The 22,584-nt window shown below is 45.4% G+C and overlaps 3 protein-coding genes across 3 annotated transcripts in view; 1 reads left to right on the top strand and 2 right to left on the bottom strand.

The window, feature by feature from the left end:
* LOC144485604 (uncharacterized) overlaps window positions 1-19,488 on the bottom strand; it is a 158,567-nt gene extending 139,079 nt beyond the window's left edge. Inside the window, exon 1 of the mRNA XM_078203703.1 lies at window positions 19,456-19,488. The gene's annotated coding sequence lies outside the window, so the exon portion shown is untranslated. The remainder of the gene's footprint in view (window positions 1-19,455) is intronic.
* The window catches only part of LOC144485615 (uncharacterized), a 69,847-nt gene that overhangs the window by 15,872 nt on the left and 31,391 nt on the right, over window positions 1-22,584 (bottom strand). The window contains exons 3-4 of the mRNA XM_078203712.1: window positions 17,107-17,610; window positions 193-528 (exon numbers count right to left, since the gene is read on the bottom strand). Of these exons, the coding sequence (XP_078059838.1) occupies window positions 193-528; window positions 17,107-17,610 (840 nt within the window). The remainder of the gene's footprint in view (window positions 1-192; window positions 529-17,106; window positions 17,611-22,584) is intronic.
* LOC144485597 (uncharacterized) lies at window positions 3,357-10,996 on the top strand. Its single transcript, XM_078203697.1, has 3 exons — window positions 3,357-3,425; window positions 10,004-10,546; window positions 10,790-10,996. The coding sequence occupies exons 1-3, from the start codon at window positions 3,357-3,359 to the stop codon at window positions 10,970-10,972; spliced, it is 795 nt and encodes a 264-aa protein (XP_078059823.1). The 3' UTR covers window positions 10,973-10,996.

Genomic DNA, 22,584 nt, shown 5'->3' on the forward strand with positions numbered 1-22,584 from the left:
ACAATAACAGCAGAATCCAACCCCTGGAATCACTCGTGAACTCGTTGGTGTCTCAGCAGGTGGGATGACCGAGTGAATCTCTTCTCACACTGAGAGCAGGTGAACGGCCTCTCTCCAGTGTGAACTCGCTGGTGTATCCGCAGGCTGGATAATCGAGTGAATCTCTTCTCACATTGAGAGCAGGTGAACGGCCTCTCCCCAGTGTGAACTCGCTGGTGGCTCAGCAGGCTCGATGACTGAGTGAATCCCTTCCCACACTGAGAGCAGGTGAACGGCCTCTCCCCAGTGTGAACTCGCTGGTGTGTCTGCAGGCTGGATGAATCACAGAATCCCTTCCCACACTGAGAGCACATGAACAGCCTCTCCCCAGTGTGAACTCGCTGGTGTGACTGCAGATGGGATGACCGAGTGAATCCCTTCCCACACTGAGAACACGTGAACGGTCTCTCTCCAGTGTGAACTCGCTGGTGTGACCGCAGGTGGGATAACTGAGTGAATCCCTCCCCACACTGAGAGCAGGTGAACGGCCTCTCCCCAGTGTGGCTGCGCCGATGAGCTTCCAGCTGTGATGGGGCTCTGTATCTCTTCCCACAGTCCCCACATTTCCATGGTTTCTCCATGGTGCAGGTGTCCTTGCCTCTCTCTTGGGTGGACAATCAGTTGAAGCCTTGTCCACACACACAACACGGGTACCGTCTCACCCTGCTGTGAATGATGTGATAGTTATTCAGGCTGTGTAACTGGTTAAAGCTCTTTAGTCAGTGCACTGGAACACTCTCACTCGAGTGTGGCCGTGTGTCGGTGCTTTTCCAGTCACACTGACACTTGAAATCTTTTCAAATCAACAGACTGGACAACCTTTTCTCCTTCTAGATTCAAAGGCCGATGATATTCAGCTCCCATGGAATATGACTGTCAGATCTGACGTGACGTTTGAGATTTCGGCCTGTGATTCCTCTTTCAATATCCTGTAAAACAAGTTTACAAAAGTCATCAGTGTCAGTACAGGATAGAAATTCAGAACAGACAATTCTAGTTTCTATGGAACATTCTTTCCTATTTCAGTCCAAAAAAGCTGTGAATCTCCATTCCACACACTCTCCCTCCATTCTCACTCTGCTGTATCTAATATTCACCCTCCCAATTCTCCTGAAGGTGCTGATTGAGGCTGATTGACAGATCCATGCTCACTGCTTCCTGTCCTGGACACAGAGACCATAACAAATAGGAGCTGCAGTCGGCCATTTGGCCCATCGAGCCTTTTAAACTATTCAATGAGATAATTCATTCATCTACCTCAGCATCATTCTCCCCACACTAAACCCATATCCCTTGATATCTTCAATATCTAGCAACCAATCAATCGCTCTCTTGAAAATAGTTGATGACTGAGGCTTCACTGTCCTCAGGGGTTGAGAATTCCAAAGCTTTACCACATCCTTGAGTGAAGAAATCCCCCCACATCTTAGCTTTTGCTCCATCTTCTTGTCTGTTCCCCATAACCCTTGACACCCTTGTCAGTCAAAGATCTGTCTAACTGGAATATATTCAATGATCCTCAGCCTCCACTGGTCCCTGTGGAAGAGAAATCCAAAAGACTAACAACCCTCTGAGGGAAGAGATGTCTGGAAATATATAACGTAGCTACAGTTCCATATTGCAAGATATTCAGATCCCAAGGAATATGACTCTGTCCAGATGTGACGATTGAGATTTTTGCCTGTGATTCCTTGTTCAAAATCCTGTGAAATGAGTTTGCAAAAGTCATCACAGTCAGTATAGGATAGAAATTCAGAGCAGACAATTCTAGTTTCTATGGAACATTCTTTCCTACTTCATTCCCAAAAAGTTGTAAATCTCCATCCATATCTATGGATTCTATTTAAAAATGAAAGTGGATGGGCACTTGAAGGAAATAAACTTTCAGGAGAATGGGATATAGAGTGGGAATGGGACTGGAATGTTATACAGAGAGTCAGCATGGACTCGAGTTACCGAATGGATTCCTTCTGTGCTGTAATGACTTTATGACTGGAAATGTATAACATCGCTGCAGCATTATATTACAATGCAAGAAATAATAATAAATATATATTACAGAAACATAAATAATATATCTCATCTGGGTACCATATAATAACACTAGACATATCTCTGTTCTATATTAATTTACTGTCCCCTTAAATGTCAGCCATCTCCTGCCCTTTAATTGTGAACATTTGGAAAGAGACCATCCTTTTAGACAGAAAGAAGATTAACGTTTCAGGGTGGGCAGAATGAATTACAGGGAATAAAAATGTATCAGATTTTGTTGGTCAATATAAGCTCAGAAGTGGAAGGGAAATGATCTCCAGTGGAAGAGAAACAATTCCTGAACATTGTAAGACTAAGCTGGTAAATCAGCAGTGAATAGAGTTGTGAAGTGGGAAAAACCTCATCAAGACAAAGCTTGCGGAAATAATAGTTAAAATACACCCATTATTAGAGGTAGAGGAAGGTAGACAATGGCAGAGAGCTGATCAGGGAGGGCAGAGGTGAAACAGAGAAATGGATGGCTGTTTAAAAATTCATAAAAAGCATGGTTAGCAAGTTTGCAGACGATACTAAATTAGGAGGTATCACTGATAGTGAAAAAGGTTATCAAAAATTACAGGGGGATCTTCATCAGTTGATCGGTTAAGGAAGTGGGCCGATGATTGGCAAATGGATTTCAGTACAGATAATACAGAGTACAGAGGCACAACCTCAGGCTAAAGGTACGATCCTTTAAAACTGAGATAAGGATGAATTTCTTCAGCCAGAGAGTGGTGAATTTGTGGAACTCTTTGCCGCAGGAGGCTGTGAAGACCAGGTCATTGACTGTCTGTAAGACAGAGATAGATAGGTTCTTGATTAATAAGGAGATCAGGGGTGATGGGAAAAAGGCAGGAGAATGGGGATGAGAAAAATATCAGCCATGATTGAATGGCGGAGCAGACTCGATGGGCCGAGTGGCCTAATTCTGCTCCTATGTCTTATGGTCTTAAGTGTGAGTGTTGCATTTTGGAAAGTCAAACCAGGGTAGGACTTATACAGTGAATGGTAAGGCCCTGGGGAGTGTTGAGGAACAGAGGAACCCAGGAGTACAAGTATATCGTTCGTTGAAAGTGATGTCACAGGTAGACAGAGTGGTGAAGAAGGCATTTAGCACACTGGCCTTCATCAGTCAGGGCACTGAGTATAGGAGTTGGGACATTATGTTATAGTTGTATGAGTCGTTGGTGAGGCTGCACTTGGAGTATTGTGTACAGTTTTTGTAACCCTGTTATAGGAAAGACATTGATAAACTGGAAAGAGTGCAAAGAAGATTTATGAGGATGTTGCCGGGACTAATGGGTCTGAGTGATCATGAGAGGCTGGACAGGCTAGGGTTTATTCCTTCGAACGTAGGAATATTCAAGTTAATATCTGCTTAGTTTGCGGAAGACACAAAGGTTGGTGAATTTGCGGATAGCGATGAGGACCATCAAAGGATACAGCAGGATATAGATCAGTTGGAGACTTGGGCGGAGAGATGGCAGATGGAGTTTAATCCGGACAAATGTGAGGTAATACATTTTGGAAGGTCTAATACAGATAGGAAATATACAGTAAATGGCAGAACCCATAGGAGTATTGATAGGCAAAGGGATCTGGGTGTACAGGTACACAGGTCACTGAAAGTGGCAATGCAGGTGGAGAAGGTCGTCAAGAAGACATACGACATGCTTGACATCATTGGCCGGGGTATTGATTTTAAAAATTGGCAAGTCATGTTGCAGCGTTATAGAACCTTAGTTGGGCCGCACTTGGAATATAGTGTTCAATTCTGGTCGCCACACTTCCAGAAGGATGTGGAGGCTTTGCAGAGGGTACAGAAAAGATTGACCAGGATGTTGCCTGGTATGGAGGGCATTAGCTATGAGGAGAGGTTGGAAAAACTTGGTTTGTTCTCACTGGAGTGACGGAGGTTGAGGGGAGACCTGATAGAAGTCTACAAGATTATGAGAGGCATGGACAGAGTGGATAGTCAGAAAATTTTTCCCAGAGTGGAAGAGTCAATTACTAGGGGGAATAGGTTTAAGGTGCGAGGGGTAAAGTTTATAAGAGATGCACGAGGCAGATTTTTTACACAGAGAGTGGTGGGTGCCTGGAACTCATTGTCGGGGGAGGTAGTGGAAGCAGATACGGTAGTGACTTTTCAGGGGCGTCTTGACAAGTACATGAATGAGATGGGAATAGAGGGATATGGTCCCCAGAAGGATAGAGGGTTTTAGTTAAATCGGGCAGCATGGTCGGTGCAGGCTTGGAGGGCCGAAGGGCCTGTTCCTGTGCTGTAATTTTCTTTGTTCTTAGTACACAAGCCAATTTATCTTTCTCGGGGTGAGTGTGTCTGAGAGGTATGCAACTGGAAAACATTTTCCATTCACCTGCTGCATTGCTGCAGTATGTAGATATTGTTCTCACTCTGCCAGCAGGGCTGTGGGATTATTTGGATAGATCTTAAAGACAGCCCGACTGGGCAGGATGAGCCAAATAGTTTCCATCTGTGATGTATCATTCTATAAAACAGAATATTCAGCATCAGGAGAAAGAAAGTGAAAGAAACCAGTCTCTGTGGGATTTACCCAACCAGTGTAAGTACCTTCAGGGGAGCAGAGAGGGAAACCAGTGGGAAAACCTTTAAAAACTCGGGGTATTCCCACAGGAGAGCACTGGTATAAATCAATTTTAGAAGTAGAGAATGTCAGCGCACAAATTCCGAGGAATGCATTTTTAAAAATTAATTGATCTTAATTGCACAAGATAATTTTCTATTATCGTCTTTGACAATGACGCCGTTAATTCCCAGGTGCCCCTGCGGGTGTGAAAGTGTCCTATTCATTCCACAGGAGCCTATTGCGCAGGCGCAGTGTTATATCTGGAGCGTGCGCGGAGTTGAGCTCGGAGTCTTGCGAGTGCGGGATATGGCACATTTTTTAGCGGGTGAGTCGGTCGGGCTGCAGGAGAAATGGAGCCGGGAGTTGGGGTGGGGAGGGAGCTATGGCTTCCAAACACCCGCTGTAGGCTGCAAGGCCCGAATAAGACCCTGGAGGTCCCGGGTTTACAGCTCCCAGGCTTTTATCCCGGGAACAGGCCCTGGTTATCGGCCGCCATCTTGTTTCAGCGGGGAAGGAGAGCGCATGCGCTGCTGTCGGTGTCGGGTCACAATGGGCGTGGTTTCGGGGGCTGGTTCAGAACCTCTGTCTTCAGAGGGACAATAGGTCGCAGGGCGCATGCGCAGCTATCCAAGAACATCGGAATACGAATTAGGAACAGGAGCCCGTCATTCGGCCCATCGAGCCTGCTGCATCATTCAATAAGATCATGTCTACTTTGCTCCCCCCACCCCGTCCATACCCTTGACTCTCTTGTGGATCAAAACCTCAGCTTTGAATATATTCAATGACCTGCCTCCAATCCTCACTGGTGAAGACAGAGTTCCAAAGATCAACAACCCGCTGAGAGAAAAGATCTCTCTTCATCTTCATCTTAAATTTGGGATCCTTTATTTTTACTTGATTCCCACACCAGAGGAAACATCCTCTCAGCATCGACCTTGTCAAGCACCTTATATCATATGAATCATAGAATCCCTACAGTGCAGAAGGAGGCCATTTGGCCCATCGAGTCTGTACAGACCACAATTCCACCCAGGCCCCATCCCCACAACCCCATGCATTTACCCTGCTAATCCCCCTGACACGGGTCAATTTAGCATGACCAATCCACCGAACCCGCACATCTTTGGACTGTGGGAGGAAACCAGAGCATCCGGAGGAAACCCATGCAGACATGGGGAGAATGTGCAAACTCCATACAGACCAAAGACTGGAATTGAACCTGGGACCCTGGCACTGTGAGGCAGCAGTGCTAGCCACCGTGCCGCCCTTAAATTCCCAGATGTTTCATTAAGATTACTTCTCAGTCTTCTAAACTCCAAAGAGTACAGGCCCAAGCTGCTCAACCTGAAAGATAAAACTCCTCATTTCAGGAATCAACCAACTGGATCTTCCTCGAACTGCCTCCACTGCAATTTTGTCCCAGCTGAAGTAATTCTGTGCCAGGTTAAAGGAGGAGTGAATGTTTTGAATTTCTGTTCTGGACAGATGCTGATGGATTTTGGAAACTCCTTTTACAGGGGGTTAGAAGGGAAAGATTTACTCACAGCAAACTCTGAACAAAAGAAATGTTTGTCTGTCTTGAAATTTCTAACCTTGAATTATACCTATAACTTTCCTCATTTACAGGGACAAGATTTGAAGATTGCAATATTTTTCCCGGACACCAATCTCGCTGAGATCTTTGCAGATGTAGACTCCAGCGGATTTAAAATGTTGAAAACAGTGAAATGGTTTTGGGGTGAGTGTTACTGAGCATTAAGTTAAATTTAGAGCATGCTCTGATTCCATGGATCTCGGGCTACTGTGACTCCTTAACCATGGATGGGCAGGCAATGGTGCAGTGACAGTGTCATTGGATTAGTAATACAGGGATCCAGGGCAATGCACTGTGCACCCTGAGTTCGAATCCCACAGTGGCAGATGTTGAAATTTGAATTCAGTAAAAATCTAGAATTAGAAGTCCATTGAATACAATTGTTGTAAAAATCCAACCAATTTAATAATGTCCTTTAAAGAAGGAAATCTACCACATCCCCCAGCAATGCAAGCCACTCAGTTCAAGGGCAATGAGTTATGGGAATAGATGCTGACACTGCCAGCACATAGAGTCATAGAGCAATACAGCACGGAAACAGGCCCTTGGGCCCAACTGATCCATGCCAACCATGGTGCCCTCCCAGCTAGTCCCAATTGCCCATGTTTGGCTCATATCCCTCTAATCCTTTCCAATTCATGTACTTATGCTTTTTAAATGTTTAAACCTGCCTCAACCACTTTCTCTGGCAGCTCATTCCATGTACACATCACCCTCTGCATGAAGAAGTTGCCCCTCGGGTCCCTTTTAATCTTTCCCCTCTCATCTTAAATCTATGCCCTCTAGTTTTCAATTCCCCTACCCTGGCAAAAAGACAATGTGGGTTCATCCTATCTATGCCCCCCATGATTTAATACATCTCAATATAGTTACCCCACATTCTCCTACGTTCGAAGGAATAAACCCTAGCCTGTCCAACCTCTCATGATCACTCAGACCCATTAGACCCGGCAACATCCTCATAAATCTTCTTTGCACTCTTTCCAGTTTATCAATGTCTTTCCTATAACAGGGTTACAAAAACTGTACACAATACTCCAAGTGCAGCCTCACCAACGACTCATACAACTATAACATAATGTCCCAACTCCTATACTCAGTGCCCTGACTGATGAAGGCCAGTGTGCTAAATGCCTTCTTCACCACTCTGTCTACCTGTGACATCACTTTCAACGAACGATATACTTGTACTCCTGGGTTCCTCTGTTCCTCAACACTCCCCAGTGCCTTACCATTCACTGTATAAGTCCTACCCTGGTTTGACTTTCCAAAATGCAACACTCACACTTAAGACCATAAGACATAGGAGCAGAATTAGGCCACTCGGCCCATCGAGTCTGCTCCGCCATTCAATCATGGCAGATATTTTTCTCATCCCCATTCTCCTGCCTTTTTCCCATCACCCCTGATCTCCTTATTAATCAAGAACCTATCTATCTCTGTCTTACAGACAGTCAATGACCTGGTCTTCACAGCCTCCTGCGGCAAAGAGTTCCACAAATTCACCACTCTCTGGCTGAAGAAATTCCTCCTTATCTCAGTTTTAAAGGATCGTCCCTTTAGCCTGAGGTTGTGCCTCTGTACTCTGTATTATCTGTACTGAAATCCATTTGCCAATCATCGGCCCACTTCCTTAACCGATCAACTGATGAAGATCCCCCTGTAATTTTTGATAACCTTTTTCACTATCAGTGATACCTCCTAATTTAGTATCGTCTGCAAACTTGCTAACCATGCTTTTTATGAATTTTTAAACAGCCATCCATTTCTCTGTTTCACCTCTGCCCTCCCTGATCAGCTCTCTGCCATTGTCTACCTTCCTCTGCCTCTAATAATGGGTGTATTTTAACTATTATTTCCGCAAGCTTTGTCTTGATGAGGTTTTTACCACTTCACAACTCTGTTCACTGCTGATTTACCAGCTTAGTCTTACAATGTTCAGGAATTGTTTCTCTTCCACTGGAGATCATTTCCCTTCCACTTCTGAGCTTATATTGACCAACAAAATCTGATACATTTTTATTCCCTGTAATTCATTCTGCCCACCCTGAAACGTTAATCTTCTTTCTGTCTAAAAGGATGGTCTCTTTCCTAATGTTCACAATTAAAGGGCAGGAGATGGCTGACATTTAAGGGGACAGTAAATTAATATAGAACAGAGATATGTCTAGTGTTATTATATGGTACCCAGATTAGATATATTATTTATGTTTCTGTAATATATATTTATTATTATTTCTTGCATTGTAATATAAGGCTGTAGCGATGTTATACATTTCCAGTCATAAAGTCAGTACAGCACAGAAGGAATCCATTTGGTAACTCGATTCCATGCTGACTCTCTGCATAACATTCCAGTCCCATTCCCACTCTATATCCCATTCTCCTGAAAGTTTATTTCCTTCAAGTGCCCATCCACTTTCATTTTTAAATAGAATCCATAGATATGGATGGAGATTTACAACTTTTTGGGAATGAAATAGGAAAGAATGTTCCATAGAAACTAGAATTGTCTGCTCTGAATTTCTGTCCTATACTGACTGTGATGACTTTTGCAAACTCATTTCACAGGATTTTGAACAAGGAATCACAGGCAAAAATCTCAATCGTCACGTCTAGACAGTCATATTCCTTGGGATCTGAATATCTTGTAATATGGAACTGTAGCTACGTTATATATTTCCAGACATCTCTTCCCTCAGAGGGTTGTTAGTCTTTTGGATTTCTCTTCCCCAGGGACCAGTGGAGGCTGAGGATCATTGAATATATTCCAGTTAGACAGATCTTTGACTGACAAGGGTGTCAAGGGTTATGGGGAACAGACAAGAAGATGGAGCAAAAGCTAAGATGTGGGGGGATTTCTTCACTCAAGGATGTGGTAAAGCTTTGGAATTCTCAACCCCTGAGGACAGTGAAACCTCAGTCATCAACTATTTTCAAGAGAGAGATTGATTGGTTTCTAGATATTGAGGATATCAAGGGATATGGGTTTAGTGTGGGGAGAATGATGCTGAGGTAGATGAACGAATTATCTCATTGAATAGTTTAAAAGACTCGATGGGCCAAATGGCCGACTGCAGCTCCTATTTGTTCTGGTCTCTGTGTCCAGGACAGGAAGCAGTAAGCATGGATCTGTCAATCAGCCTCAATCAGCACCTTCAGGAGAATTGGGAGGGTGAATATTAGATACAGCAGAGTGAGAATGGAGGGAGAGTGTGTGGGATGGAGATTCACAGCTTTTTTGGACTGAAATAGGAAAGAATGTTCCATAGAAACTAGAATTGTCTGTTCTGAATTTCTATCCTGCACTGACACTGATGACTTTTGTAAACTTGTTTTACAGGATATTGAAAGAGGAATCACAGGCCGAAATCTCAAACGTCACGTCAGATCTGACAGTCATATTCCATGGGAGCTGAATATCATCGGCCTTTGAATCTAGAAGGAGAAAAGGTTGTCCAGTCTGTTGATTTGAAAAGATTTCAAACATCAGTGTGACTGGAAAAGCACCAACACACGGCCACACTCGAGTGAGAGTGTTCCAGTGCACTGACTAAAGAGCTTTAACCAGTTACACAGCCTGAATAAATATCACACCATTCACAGCAGGGAGAGACGGTACCCGTGTTCTGTGTGTGGACGAGGCTTCAACTGATTGTCCACCCAAGAGAGAGGCAAGGACACCTGCACCATGGAGAAACCATGGAAATGTGCGGACTGTGGGAAGAGATACAGAGCCCCATCACAGCTGGAAGCTCATCGGCGCAGCCACACTGGGGAGAGGCCATTCATCTGCTCTCAGTGTGGGGAGGGATTCACTCAGTTATCCCACTTGCGGTCACACCAGCGAGTTCACACTGGAGAGAGACCGTTCACGTGTTCTCAGTGTGGGAAGGGATTCACTCGGTCATCCCATCTGCAGTCACACCAGCGAGTTCACACTGGGGAGAGGCTGTTCATGTGCTCTCAGTGTGGGAAGGGATTCTGTGATTCATCCAGCCTGCTGAGACACCAGCGAGTTCACACTGGGGAGAGGCCGTTCACCTGCTCTCAGTGTGGGAAGGGATTCACTCAGTCATCGAGCCTGCTGAGCCACCAGCGAGTTCACACTGGGGAGAGGCTGTTCACCTGCTCTCAATGTGAGAAGAGATTCACTCGATTATCCAGCCTGCGGATACACCAGCGAGTTCACACTGGAGAGAGGCCGTTCACCTGCTCTCAGTGTGAGAAGAGATTCACTCGGTCATCCCACCTGCTGAGACACCAACGAGTTCACGAATGATTCCAGGGGTTGGATTCTGCTGTTATTGTTTCTGTTCTCAATTACATCCAGGACTGCATTTTGTTCATTCTCACAGTTGGTCAATGGGGAGGATGCTCTGATTGTGGGAAGGGATTCACTGATTCATCCGACCTGCTGAAACACCAGAGAATTCATAATAGGGAGAGGCCATTTATCTGCTCCGAGTGTGGGAAGGGATTTATTGATTCATCCACCTTGCTGAGACACCAGCGAGTTCACACTGGGGAGAGACCATTCACCTGCTCTGATTGTGGCAAGGGATTCAGTCAATCATCCAACCTGGTAAAGCACCAGCGAATTCACACTGGGGACAGGCCATTCACCTGCTCCGTGTGTGGGAAGGGATTCACTCAGTCACCTCACCTGCTGAAACACCATCATGTTCACGAGTGACTGCAAGGACTGAATTTTGCTGTTCATCACATCGAGGTCCCAACCATTTTCATTGGTGTCTGTTTCTGCTGATGTTAACAAACCCTGGCCCAGTTGTAAGATTTGTATTGTGGATTGTCTTGTCTGAGTCCTGAACTCGTAAATAAAAACAAGGAGTGCTGTAAAAACTCAGCAGGTCTGACAGCTTCTCTGGAGAGAGAAACAGAGCTAATGTTTTGACACTGAAGAAGAGTCACATTCAACTGGAAACATTAACTGTTCCTGTCTTTACAGATTCTGTCAGACTTACTGAGATTTTGCAGCAACTTCTGTTTTTAGAATGACGGTGAATGCTGGACACATGAATCAGAGATTGGTGTAAAACTGGGATCTGCTCCTAAATGAAAGTGAAACAGCAGGTTAAAGTTTCCAGTCTGAAAAGTACTATGGTTATTATACTATATCTACCATTTTAAGGCTGGTTTTAACTCATTTAAAATAAACCTATTTAATATATATTTGTTAAAGTCAGTATTAAAATACGAGTTGGATGAGTTCACAGGAGCCTGTTAATCGCTGGGACAATTATTCAACAAACATTGGATCTCCAGATAGGGAAGAAGCTGCAGTTTGTTTGCAGGAATTCCCTGTTTTATTGATGTGTGTGTGTTAGACATCAGGATAACTAAAAATACACAAACCTGGACATCAATGGTGATCTGATTGACAGTTACTCTGGGAATCACTCCCACTGTGAAACTTCAGCACTGACACTGCTGAATGTTGTCGGCTCAGGGAGTGGGACCTCCAGGAGTGGACTGTAAAAAAGCTGGGTTTCAGTATCCTGACTAATATACGGTGAGGAACCAGAAAAATCCTTACTGAGGAACTGTCTGGGGTTTAACCAGTGTAGGTTCAGGGGCGAATGATTCCTGACTCCCTGAAATGTCTGATATTGAACCCAGTTTGGAACAAGATTCATTCAGTTTCCAGGAGAATAGAGACAAATATCACCCACAACTGAGAGAGAGAAAAACAGCCACCTTGATCAATGACTTGGATGAAGCCAGAATTGATGATACAAAGGTAGGTAGAATAGCAAGTTGTGAGTTATTACAAAAAATCTGTAAGGGACACAGATAAGTTACCTGAATGGACAGAAAAATGGCAGATGGAGTATAGTGCGGGAAAGTGGGAGCTTTTCCACTTTGGCAGGAAGAATAGAGAAGCAAAAAATTGTTTAAATATACAGAAACTGAAGAATACTGCCGTAGAGAGGAATCTGGGTGACCTTGTACATGAATCGTGAAAAAATAGGATGAAGGTACAGCAAGTAAAGAAGAAGGCAAATGGAGTGTTGGACTTTACTGCAAGGGGGTGGAGTTTGAAAAAGGGAACTTGCTGCACCGACACAGGACATTGCTGAGATAGCAGCTGGAATACTGTGTACGGTTCTGGTCTCCCTACTTATGGAATGACATGTTTTCATTGGAATGAGTTCAGAGAAAGTTCACCAGGCCCATTCCTAAGATGAAGGTGTTGACTTTTGAGGAAAGGTTGTGAAGGTGTAGGGGAGAATTCTCCCATCCCACCCACCACAGGAATCGTAGCAGGCCAGGGGGTGGACCACACAAAGGTCCTTTGACCTCGGGGCAAGTGAGGCCGCAGAATCCAACTCGTCTTTTGGGGAAGGGTTGCACCTATACTCATTAGGTTTGGAAGAATGAGCAGTGAACATTCTGAAACATGTAAGATTCTCATGGACAGTTGACAGGCGAGAGGCCAAGAGGATGATTCATGAAGGAGTCTTGAACTTGGTGCCACAGATCTACAAGGAAGCCAAGGGTATTATTTTAGCCCTTACAGACACCAATACTTCATCCTCAGTTTTAGTCAGGTTAGTCAGAGGTTTAGTCAGGTGTGGTGAAAGCTTCAACCAATCATCTGGCCTTTTGGAACATAATTGCAGTCACAGGGAGATGCCATGGAAATGTGGGGATTGTGGGAAGAACATAAGAACCAGGAGCAGGAGTAGGCCATCTGGCCCCTCGAGCCTCATGGCTGATCTTTTTGTGGACTCAGCTCCACTTACACGCCCTCTCACCATAGCCCTTAATTCCTTTCCTGTTCAATAATTTATCCTTGCCTTAAAAACATTCAATGAGGTAGCCCCAACTGCTTCACTGGGCAGGGAATTCCACAGATTCACAACCCTTTGTGTGAAGAAGTTCCTCCTCAACTCAGTCCTAAATCTGCTTCCCCTTATTTTGAGGCTATGCCCCCGAGTTCTAGTTTCACCCGCCAGTGGAAACAACTTCCCTGCTTGTATCGTATCTATTCCCTTAATCTTATATGTTTCTATAAGATCTCCCCTCATTCTTCTGAATTCCAATGAGTATAGCCCCAATTTACTCAGTCTCTCCTCATAAGCCAACCCTCTCAACTCTGGAATCAACCTAGTGAATCTCCTCTGCACCCCCTCTTGAGCCAGTATATCCTTTCTCAAGTAAGGAGACCAAAACTGTACACAGTACTCCAGGTGTGGCCTCACCAGCACCTTATACAGCTGCAACATAACCTCACTGTTTTTAAACTCCATCCCTCTCGCAATGAAGGACAAAATTCCATTTGCCTTCTTAATTACCTGCTGCACCTGCAAACCAACTCCTTGAGATTCCTGCACTAGGACACCCAGGTCCCTCTGCACAGCAGCATGCTGCAATTTTTTACCATTTAAATAATAGTCAATTTTGCTGTTATTTCCATCAAAATGGATGACCTCACATTTACCAACATTGTACTCCATCTGCCAGACCCTCGCCCACTCACTGAGACTATCTATATCCCTTTGCAGACTTTCAACGTCCTCTGCACACTTTGCTCTGCCACCCATCTTAGTGTCATCTGCGAACTTTGACGCACTACACTTGGTCCCCAACTCCAAATCATCCATGTAAAACATAAACAATTGCGGTCCCAACACTGATCCCTGAGGCACACCACTAGTCACTGATCGCCAACCAGAAAAACACCCATTTACCCCCACTCTTTGCTTTCTGTTAGTTAACCAATCCTCTATCCATGCTAATATATTACCCGTAACACCGTGCACCTTTATCTTATGTAGCAGTTTTTGGTGCGGCACCTTGTCAAATGCCTTCTGGAAATCCAGATACACCACATCCACAGGTTCCCCATTGTCAACTGCACATGTAATGTTCTCAAAGAATTCCACCAAATTAGTCAAACATGACCTGCCCTTCATGAACCCATGCTGCGTCTTACCAATGGGACAATTTATATCCAGATGTCTCGCTATTTCTTCCTTGATGATAGATTCAAGCATTTTCCCTCCTACAGAAGTTAAGCTAACCGGCCTATAGTTACCCGCCTTTTGTCTACCTCCTTTTTTAAACAGTGATGTCACATTTGCTGTTTTCCAATCTGCGGGAACCACCCCAGAGTCCAGCGAATTTTGGTAAATTACCACTAGTGCATTTGTTATTTCCCCCGCCATTTCTTTTAGTACCCTGGGATGCATTCCATCAGGACCAGGAGACTTGTCTACCTTTAGCACCATTAACTTGCCCAACACTACCTCTTTCATGATAATGATAGTTTCTAGGTTCTCACCTGCCATAGCCTTCCTGTCATCAATTTATGGAGGTTCTCTTGTTTACAATAATCTCCCTAATTGTAATTCACACCAGGTTCTAGTGACTTAACCATCTGGCAAGAAAAAACACTTTAAATGGTGAATTCAGAAAGTTTATTAACCATTAAAAATGTGACAAGTCAGAAAGATAAAAAGCAAAGTATCGATTAACACTTAATGGAGAAAGCTTCACTTTAACAATTGAACAAACTTCTCTCCTTCTCAGACCAGGGCATGAAGCGACGGCTCTGCAAACGGGGGTAACTTGTAAAACCAACAGCTCTCAACACCTCTCTGTAAACATCTCTCCCTCCATCTCTCTCTACCAAATTGGCTTCTCAAGACCCCTTCTTTATTCTTTAAAAATGTCAAACGCCCACCTTAGCAAATTCCCATAAATCTTCAATTATAAACTAAAATAAATATGAATTTTCAGGCGATTTAAAAACAAATGAACTGTCTGCTGAAAAGGTTAACTTTCCTACAGAACCTAAAGGGGGGAGGAGTGAGCAGCAAAAACTTGGCACACAATTACATCACTTTACACAAGTTTAAAAAACTTCTCTAACAATAAAACAAACTTGATTTTAAACTTCATCTATTAAGTTTTTTTGTTATATTCCTCAACGTAATTATTTTAATTTGATCAGTTTTTGTTAGGGATGGGTAACTTCCGTTCTTTATAAACTGGTTCACTCTTTTAAAAAAATTCTACATGGGCTCAGAGAATCAGAACCCAGACTTTATCATCCTTACCCTGTTTCTCTTTTTGCCACCACTCCCTCTGTTTTGCGTAAACATTTTATCCTAAAAGTTAAATACTGTGGATGCTGGAATTTGAAACAAAAATCGAAAATGCTGGAACATCTCAACAGGTCTGACAGCATCTGCGGAGAGAGAACAGAGCCAATGTTTCGAAGTTATGAAGTGTCGTCCAGACACAAAACGTTGGCTCTATTCTCAAATCATTTTATCAACAAGTTTCTTTTTCTTAGTTTCCAAATGGCAGGTAAGAACCTGTCCGGTCCCCACTCGAGCTCTGATTTTTCACTGGCCATGCTTGGGTAAGATTATAACCATTAGAATCTACTCTCAGAGGTCCGCTTTTCAGTCCAGTGCTACTTGGAGTATACCGTCACTTCACCGACTATTGGGTCACAAATCCCTCACAGTTCTTATCACAAATTTAGGATAAATTAATTTAAACATGCCTGAGAACACTTCTTAATTTCTTGACCAACTACCTACCATTGTTTGCCGATTGGTCAGACCCCCTGTTCACAGATTCGGGTCTCTCAGCTGCTGAACACCAGATGGTCCTTCAATAAATTTAACTCGAACTCATTCTGAGTAAATATTCTCACCAGGTCCAGCTTTAATGGTCCGTGATTGCAGAAACTGAGCAGTCACAGGAATGTGGTCAAAATAGTCCAGTCCTATAATCTGCAGTCCTTCAATTATAACAGAATATGTGGCTGTATGTAGCTGCCCCGGCCGTGGTCAACCCCAACACTGCCTTCCTGAACTGCTACAATGCCTGGGGTGTAGGTACACCCACAGTGCTGTTAGGGAGGGATTTCCAGCTACACATTCCAGACTTTCACTGGACTGTAGGTGGATATCAGATTGATACATTTCATTCAACCACTCCCAAGGTGAGTTATTCCAATTCCTTTATTGTCCAGGACAATATATTCACAATATCTTTAAAACAGAAATTAAACAGTCCCATTTGATTTCAGGCAGTAACATATTCTGTTAGTTTGTTCGTTATTGTCGATGTCAGGCTGGGGTTGTTCCCCTTGGAGCAAAGAGGTTGAGGGGAGATTTGATAGAGGTGGACAAGATCCTGACAGGTTTAGATAAGGTGGAGAAAGAAAAGCTGTTCCCATTAGCTGATGGGACAAGGACGAGGGGGGCACAGATTTATGGTTTTGGGTCAGAGATGCAGGGGGGGGGGATGTGAGGAAGAATATTTTGATGCAGCGAATGGTAATGACCTGGAACTTGCTGCCTACGAGGGTGGAGGAAGTGGAGACAATAAACAATTACAAAGGAAATTGGATGGGCATTGGGGGGTTTCAAACAGAAATGCTGACTAAATATCTCTGAACTTCCTCACACCCGGTCACTCTGTGATCCTTGTGAAATTTGAAACCAGGTATTCGCAACAAGACTCAAAGAGCATCAGCCCACTGGAGGCAGTTGTGAGACCGGCCAGTCCAGCAGAAAGAAACCCTCCGACCCTCCCCATTGACCAACTGTGAGAATGAACAAAATGCAGTCCTGGGTGTAATTGAGAGCAGAAACAACAACAGCAGAATCCAACCCCTGGAATCACTCGTGAACTTGTTGGTGTCTCAGCAGGGAGGATGAAACACTGAATCCCTTCCCACATTGAGAGCAAATGAATGGCCTCTCCCCTGTGTGAACTCGCTGGTGTATCTGCAGGCTGGATGAGTCAGTGAATCTCTTCCCACACTGAGGGCAGGTGAACGGCCTCTCCCCAGTGTGAACTCGCAGGTGTTTCTGCAAGTTGGATAAGTCATTGAATCCCTTCCCACACTGAGAGCAGGCGAACGGTTTTTCCCCAGTGTGAACTCGCTGGTGTGTCCGTAGGATGGATAATCGAGTGAATCGCTCCCCACACTGAGAGCAGGTGAACGGTTTCTCCCCAGTGTGAACTCGCTGGTGTGTCCGCAAGTTGGATGACTGAGTGAATCCCTCTCCACACTGAGAGCAGGTGAACGGTCTCTCCCCAGTATGAACAAGCTGGTGTGTCCGCAGGTTGGATGACCGAGTGAATCCCTTCCCACACTGAGAGCAGGTGAATGGCCTCTCCCCAGTGTGAACCCGCTGGTGTGTCCGCAGGCTGGATAACTGACTGAATCTCTTCGCACACTGAGGGCAGGCGAACGGTCTCTCCCCAGTGTGAACTCGCTGGTGTCTCCGCAGGCTGGATGACAAAGTGAATCCCTTCCCACACACCGAACAGGTGAACGGCCTCTCCCCATTGTGACTGCGTCGATGAATTTCCAGATCAGATGGAGCTTTGAATCCCTTCCCACAGTCCCCACATTTCCACGGTTTCTCCATGGTGTGGGTGTCCTTGTGACTCTCCAGGTTAAACAATCAGTTAAAACTCACACAGAACACAAGTACAGTCTCTCCCCGCTGTGAATGCTGCGATGTATTTTCAGGCTGTGTATCTGGTTAAAGCTTTTTCCTCAGTGCACTGGAACACTCTCAATTGAGTGTGTCTGTGTCTCGGTGCTTTTCCAGTGATGCTGATGTTTAAAATCTTCTGTAGCAGACAGAACAGAGAAACATTTCTCCTTCTAGATTCAAAGGCCGATGATATTCGGGTCCAGATGAATTGAGTGAGTCTGTCAGATATTTGGTTTGAGATTTCTGTCTGTAAATCTTCACCTTCTGATATCCTGTAAAAGGAGTTTATAAAAACCATCACTGTCGCTACAGGATAGAAGTTCAGAACAGACAATTCTAGTTTCTATGGAGCATTCTTTCCTCTCATTCCCCAAAAGCTGTAAATCTCCATCCCACACACTCTCCCTCCATTCTCACTCTGCTGTATCTAATATTCACACGCCCAATATTCCAGAAGGTGTTGATTCAGGTTGATTGACAGATCCATGCTCACTGCTTCCTGTCCAGCACAGAAATCATAACTCAAAGGAGCTGCAATCAGTTATTCGCCACATTGAGTCCGCTCAACCATTCATAGAATCATAGAATCTACAGTGCAGGAGGAAGGCATTAGGCCCATCGAGCCTGCACCAACAACAATCCCAACCAGTTCCAATCCCCGTAACCCCCCATATTTACCCTTCGAATCCCCCAACACTAAGGGTCAATTTATCATGGCCAATCAACCCAATCCACACATCTTTGGATTGTGGGAGGAAACCGGAGCACTGGAGGAAACCCACGCAGAGATCATGCAAACTCCACACAGACAGTGACCCAAGCCAGGAATGGAAGCCAGGTCCGTGACGCTGTGAGACAGCCGTGATAACCACTGAGCCACCGTGCCGCCCAGATGTACCTTAGCACCATTTTCTCCACAGTATCCCCTGGATCCCTTGATATCCCTTGATATCATGGGCGGCACGGTAGCACAGTGGTTAGCACTGCTGCTTCACAGCTCCAGGGACTTGGCTTCGATTCCCGGCTTGGGTCACTGTCTGTGTGGAGTTTGCACATTCTCCTCGTGTCTGCGTGGGTTTCCTCCGGGTGCTCCGGTTTCCTCCCACAGTCCAAAGACGTGCAGGTTAGGTTGATTGGCTATGCTAAAAATTGCCCTTAGTGTCCTGAGATGCGTAGGTTAGAGGGATTAGTGGGTAAATATGTAGGGATATGGGGGTAGGGCCTGGGTGGGATTGTGGTCGGTGCAGATTCGATGGGCCGAATAGCCTCTTTCTGTACTGTAGGGTTTCTATGATTTCTATGATCTTGAATATCTAGAAACCTATCAAACCCTTACTTGAAAATTCTTGATGATGGCTTTACAGTCCTCTGGGGTAAAGAATTCCAAAGCTTCACCAGATCCTTGAGTGAAAAAATCCCATCTCATCTTCGCTTTCTCTCCAAATAAATGTACTTTATTACAGGACCATAAATAAAATCTAATCTGTACAATAGAACAAAACTAGACATATCTCTGTCCTATATTAATTTGTTCCCTTAAATGTCAGCCATCTCCGGTGGAAACCAGCCTTTAAATGTGAACATCAGGAAAGAGACCATCCTTTTAGCCAGACAAATAAATGAGTCAAGCTGAGAGAGCAAAGGATGTCAATGTCTTTAAGAGAGAGAGACCTGGGCCAACCTTTCCAGAGTCTGCAGCCTCCCTGGATTCACTTCCTTTCCCTTCAGTTGCTGCAAGTCCCCAATTTCCCCCAGAATGAGAAAAGAAATGGAAAGGGGGAGAAAAGAAAGTGTTTTACTCACAGATGTTGGTGACAGGAACAAATTTTAGTCTGTCTGAAGCTCCATCTTCAGTCACACAAATCCCCCGCTCTGATTGGCTGGAAGACCTCAGGCCTTCCGGTCCTCCAACATTTTTCATTGGCCAGAGCTGGTGAGGGGCAGTGAATCAAAAGCGCGCATGTGCGGATTTTGGGGGAATGCGCATGTGCGGGTGTGGGGCGGGGCCCGGGACAAGGCCGGCGCACTGACCATTGTCTGTCCCGGTCTTCCAGCCTTTCCCATTGGACAACAGCTCAGCGCGGCTGGAGGACAAAGTCCCGCCCACCCTCACGTGGAGCCCCGCCCCTCATTGTTCTTCTGCAGGGCTTGACCAATGGGACCTCTGGAGGACCGGAGGGACTCTGGTCCTCCAGCCAATCACAGCTCCTCATTGTCTGAATGCGGAAGTTGGACAATGAGCTTGTTCAGCTGCTCATTCCTGTCCAGCAAAGCTGCTGCTGCTTCTCTCTGAATGAAGATTGAGCTTCAGACAGCATGCGCAGTGTCATTGCTGTCCTTGGCGCTTGTTTGTCCCGGAGAAGCGGAGTCAGCGTTAGGCGGTGGCTGGGAGGATTTGGAAACACTTTGTGGATCCGCAAACCCTTCAGAATCATTGTCAGCTCCCTGGTTTGCAGCTGCGGGGCTTCTCCCTCCCTCCCTCCCGGGAACAGGCCCAGGTTAACGGCCCCATCCTGGCTCAGCCACCGTCTTTTACCAGGACCTCCTCACTGTCTGGAACAAGGTCGCCTCGCGACGCAGCTCTCCCCCGTCAGGAGTAGCAGCTCTCGTGCGAGAGCCGCTGCTCAGGAATCCGCTCCTCCAGCCGTATGACTTCAGGTGGCTGGCGGAGAGGAGGGCTGTGGACGCCGGGGTGACCTGAATTGGGGACGTGCTCGATGGCGGAGGGGCGGGCTGGATGAGTCCCCGTGTGCTGGCTGAGCCCCGCCCACCCCCACGTGGGCTCGGGTTCCGCCCCCTCATTGTCCACATGCGGCAGATTGACCAATGGCAACGCCTGGAGGACCGGATGAACGCTGGTCCTCCAGCCAATCAGAGTCCGGGCCCTGTGTCAATGGCCGCGCGGAGTTTCCTGTGGACATGAATGTGGGGGTTCGATCAGTGAGTTTGCTGATGGTCCAAAAATTGGTGATGTGGTAAATAGCGAGGAGGAAAACCTTAGATTACAGGATGATGTGGACGAGCAGGTTCGGTGGGCAGAATAGTGGCAAATGTAATTTAACCCTGAAATGTCTGAGGTGATGCATTTTGGAAGGACTAACAAGGCAAAGGAACTCGGCCTTTTGGCTGAGATCGGGTGTAGTGTGGTCGGCAGCCCATGGTCGGCCGCACTTGGTCGGGGTCATTGGGTTGCGCTGGGGCTTCATGTGTTTCATATGAAGCAATTTTTAAAAGCGTCATCTCGGCCTTTTGGCTGAGGTGCAGATGGGTTCAAGTCTTGGAGGAGGAGCCTCCCCCTTCTCCAATCAGCTTGGCTCATGTGGATCGGGCCCGGGACAGGGTGGTTTGGTCGCTCGCCCTGTCTTGTCGGCCTGGATCTGGGGTGTCTCAACTTGTTGGGACTCTGAATTGGATTTGATTTGATTGAATTGGAAAAGTATTAAAAAAAAGGAACAGATAATGAACAATAGGACGCCAGGAAGTACAGAAGACCAGAGGGACCTTGGGGTGCATGTCCATTGGACCCCGAAGACAGCAGGACAGATTGATGAACTGGTTAAGAAGGGATATGGGATACTTGTCTTTTTTAGCCAAGGCATCAAATATTTCAGCAGGCAGGTTATGATTGAGTGTATAAAATGCTGGAGTACTGTTTGCAGTTCGGGTCGCCACACTTTAGGAAGGATGTGATTGCACTGGAGAAGGTGCAGAGGAGATTCACCAGGATGTTGCCTGGGCTGGAACGTGTCAGTCATGAAGAGAGGCTGGTTAGGCTCGAATTGGTCTCCCTAAAGCAGAGAAGGCTGAGGGGGGGGCCTGATTGAGATGTACAAAAATATGATCCCTCAGTCCACTGACCTTTAGTAGCTGGGTCAATATCCAGGGACATAGATTTAAGTGAGGGGCAGGAAATTTAGAGGGGATTTGAGGGAAAAGATTTTCACCCAGAGGGTGGTGGGAATCTGGAACTCACTGCCTGAAAGGGTGAGAGAGGTGGGAACGCTCAACATTAAGAAGCATTTAGATAAGTACTTGAAGTGCCATAACATATAAGGCTGCTACTGACCAAGTGGTGAAAGGTGGGATTAGAACAGATTGGTGCTTGAGAGCTAGCACAAATACGATGGGTCAAAGGGCCTCTTGCTGTGCTTTAAAACTCTGAGGACAGAATTATGACAGTGTGGTTATGTGATAAATATTGGATGGATCTATAATAAAGTACATTTATTATTATTTCTTGTCTTGTAATGTAGTACTGTAGCTACGTTATATATTTCTAGTCAGAGTCATTACAGCAGAGGAGGAGTCCATTGGACAATTCGAGGCCCTGCTGACTCTCTGTCGAGCAATTCTGTCAGTCTGGAGAGGGTCCCATTCTGTACTCCTGCAGCACCCATCCAATCTCATTGAGAAATTACTGATCATCTCTGCTTGACTACCCTCACAGGCAGCAAGTTCAGGAGCATGACTAATCACTACCCCCATATCTTAACCAACTTACAGATTTAGGGGAATGAGTGGGGAAAGAATGTTCTATCGAAACTAGAATTATCTGTTCTGAATTTTGATCCCGTAGTGACTCTGATGTCTGCTGCAAACTCCTTTTATAGGATATCAGAAGGTTAGGATCCATTGACAGAATCCCAAACCATATGCCACGTCAAGATTTGACAGTCGCTCAATTCATCTGGACCTGAATACCATCGGCCTTTGCATCTAGAAGGAGAAATGTTTCTCTGTTCTGTCTGCTTCAGAAGGCGTTAAACGTCAGTGTGACTGGAAATGCACCAACGCACACACACCCGAGTGA

Source organism: Mustelus asterias, unplaced genomic scaffold (assembly GCF_964213995.1).
Source record: "Mustelus asterias unplaced genomic scaffold, sMusAst1.hap1.1 HAP1_SCAFFOLD_201, whole genome shotgun sequence".
NCBI classification, from domain to species: Eukaryota; Metazoa; Chordata; class Chondrichthyes; order Carcharhiniformes; family Triakidae; genus Mustelus; species Mustelus asterias.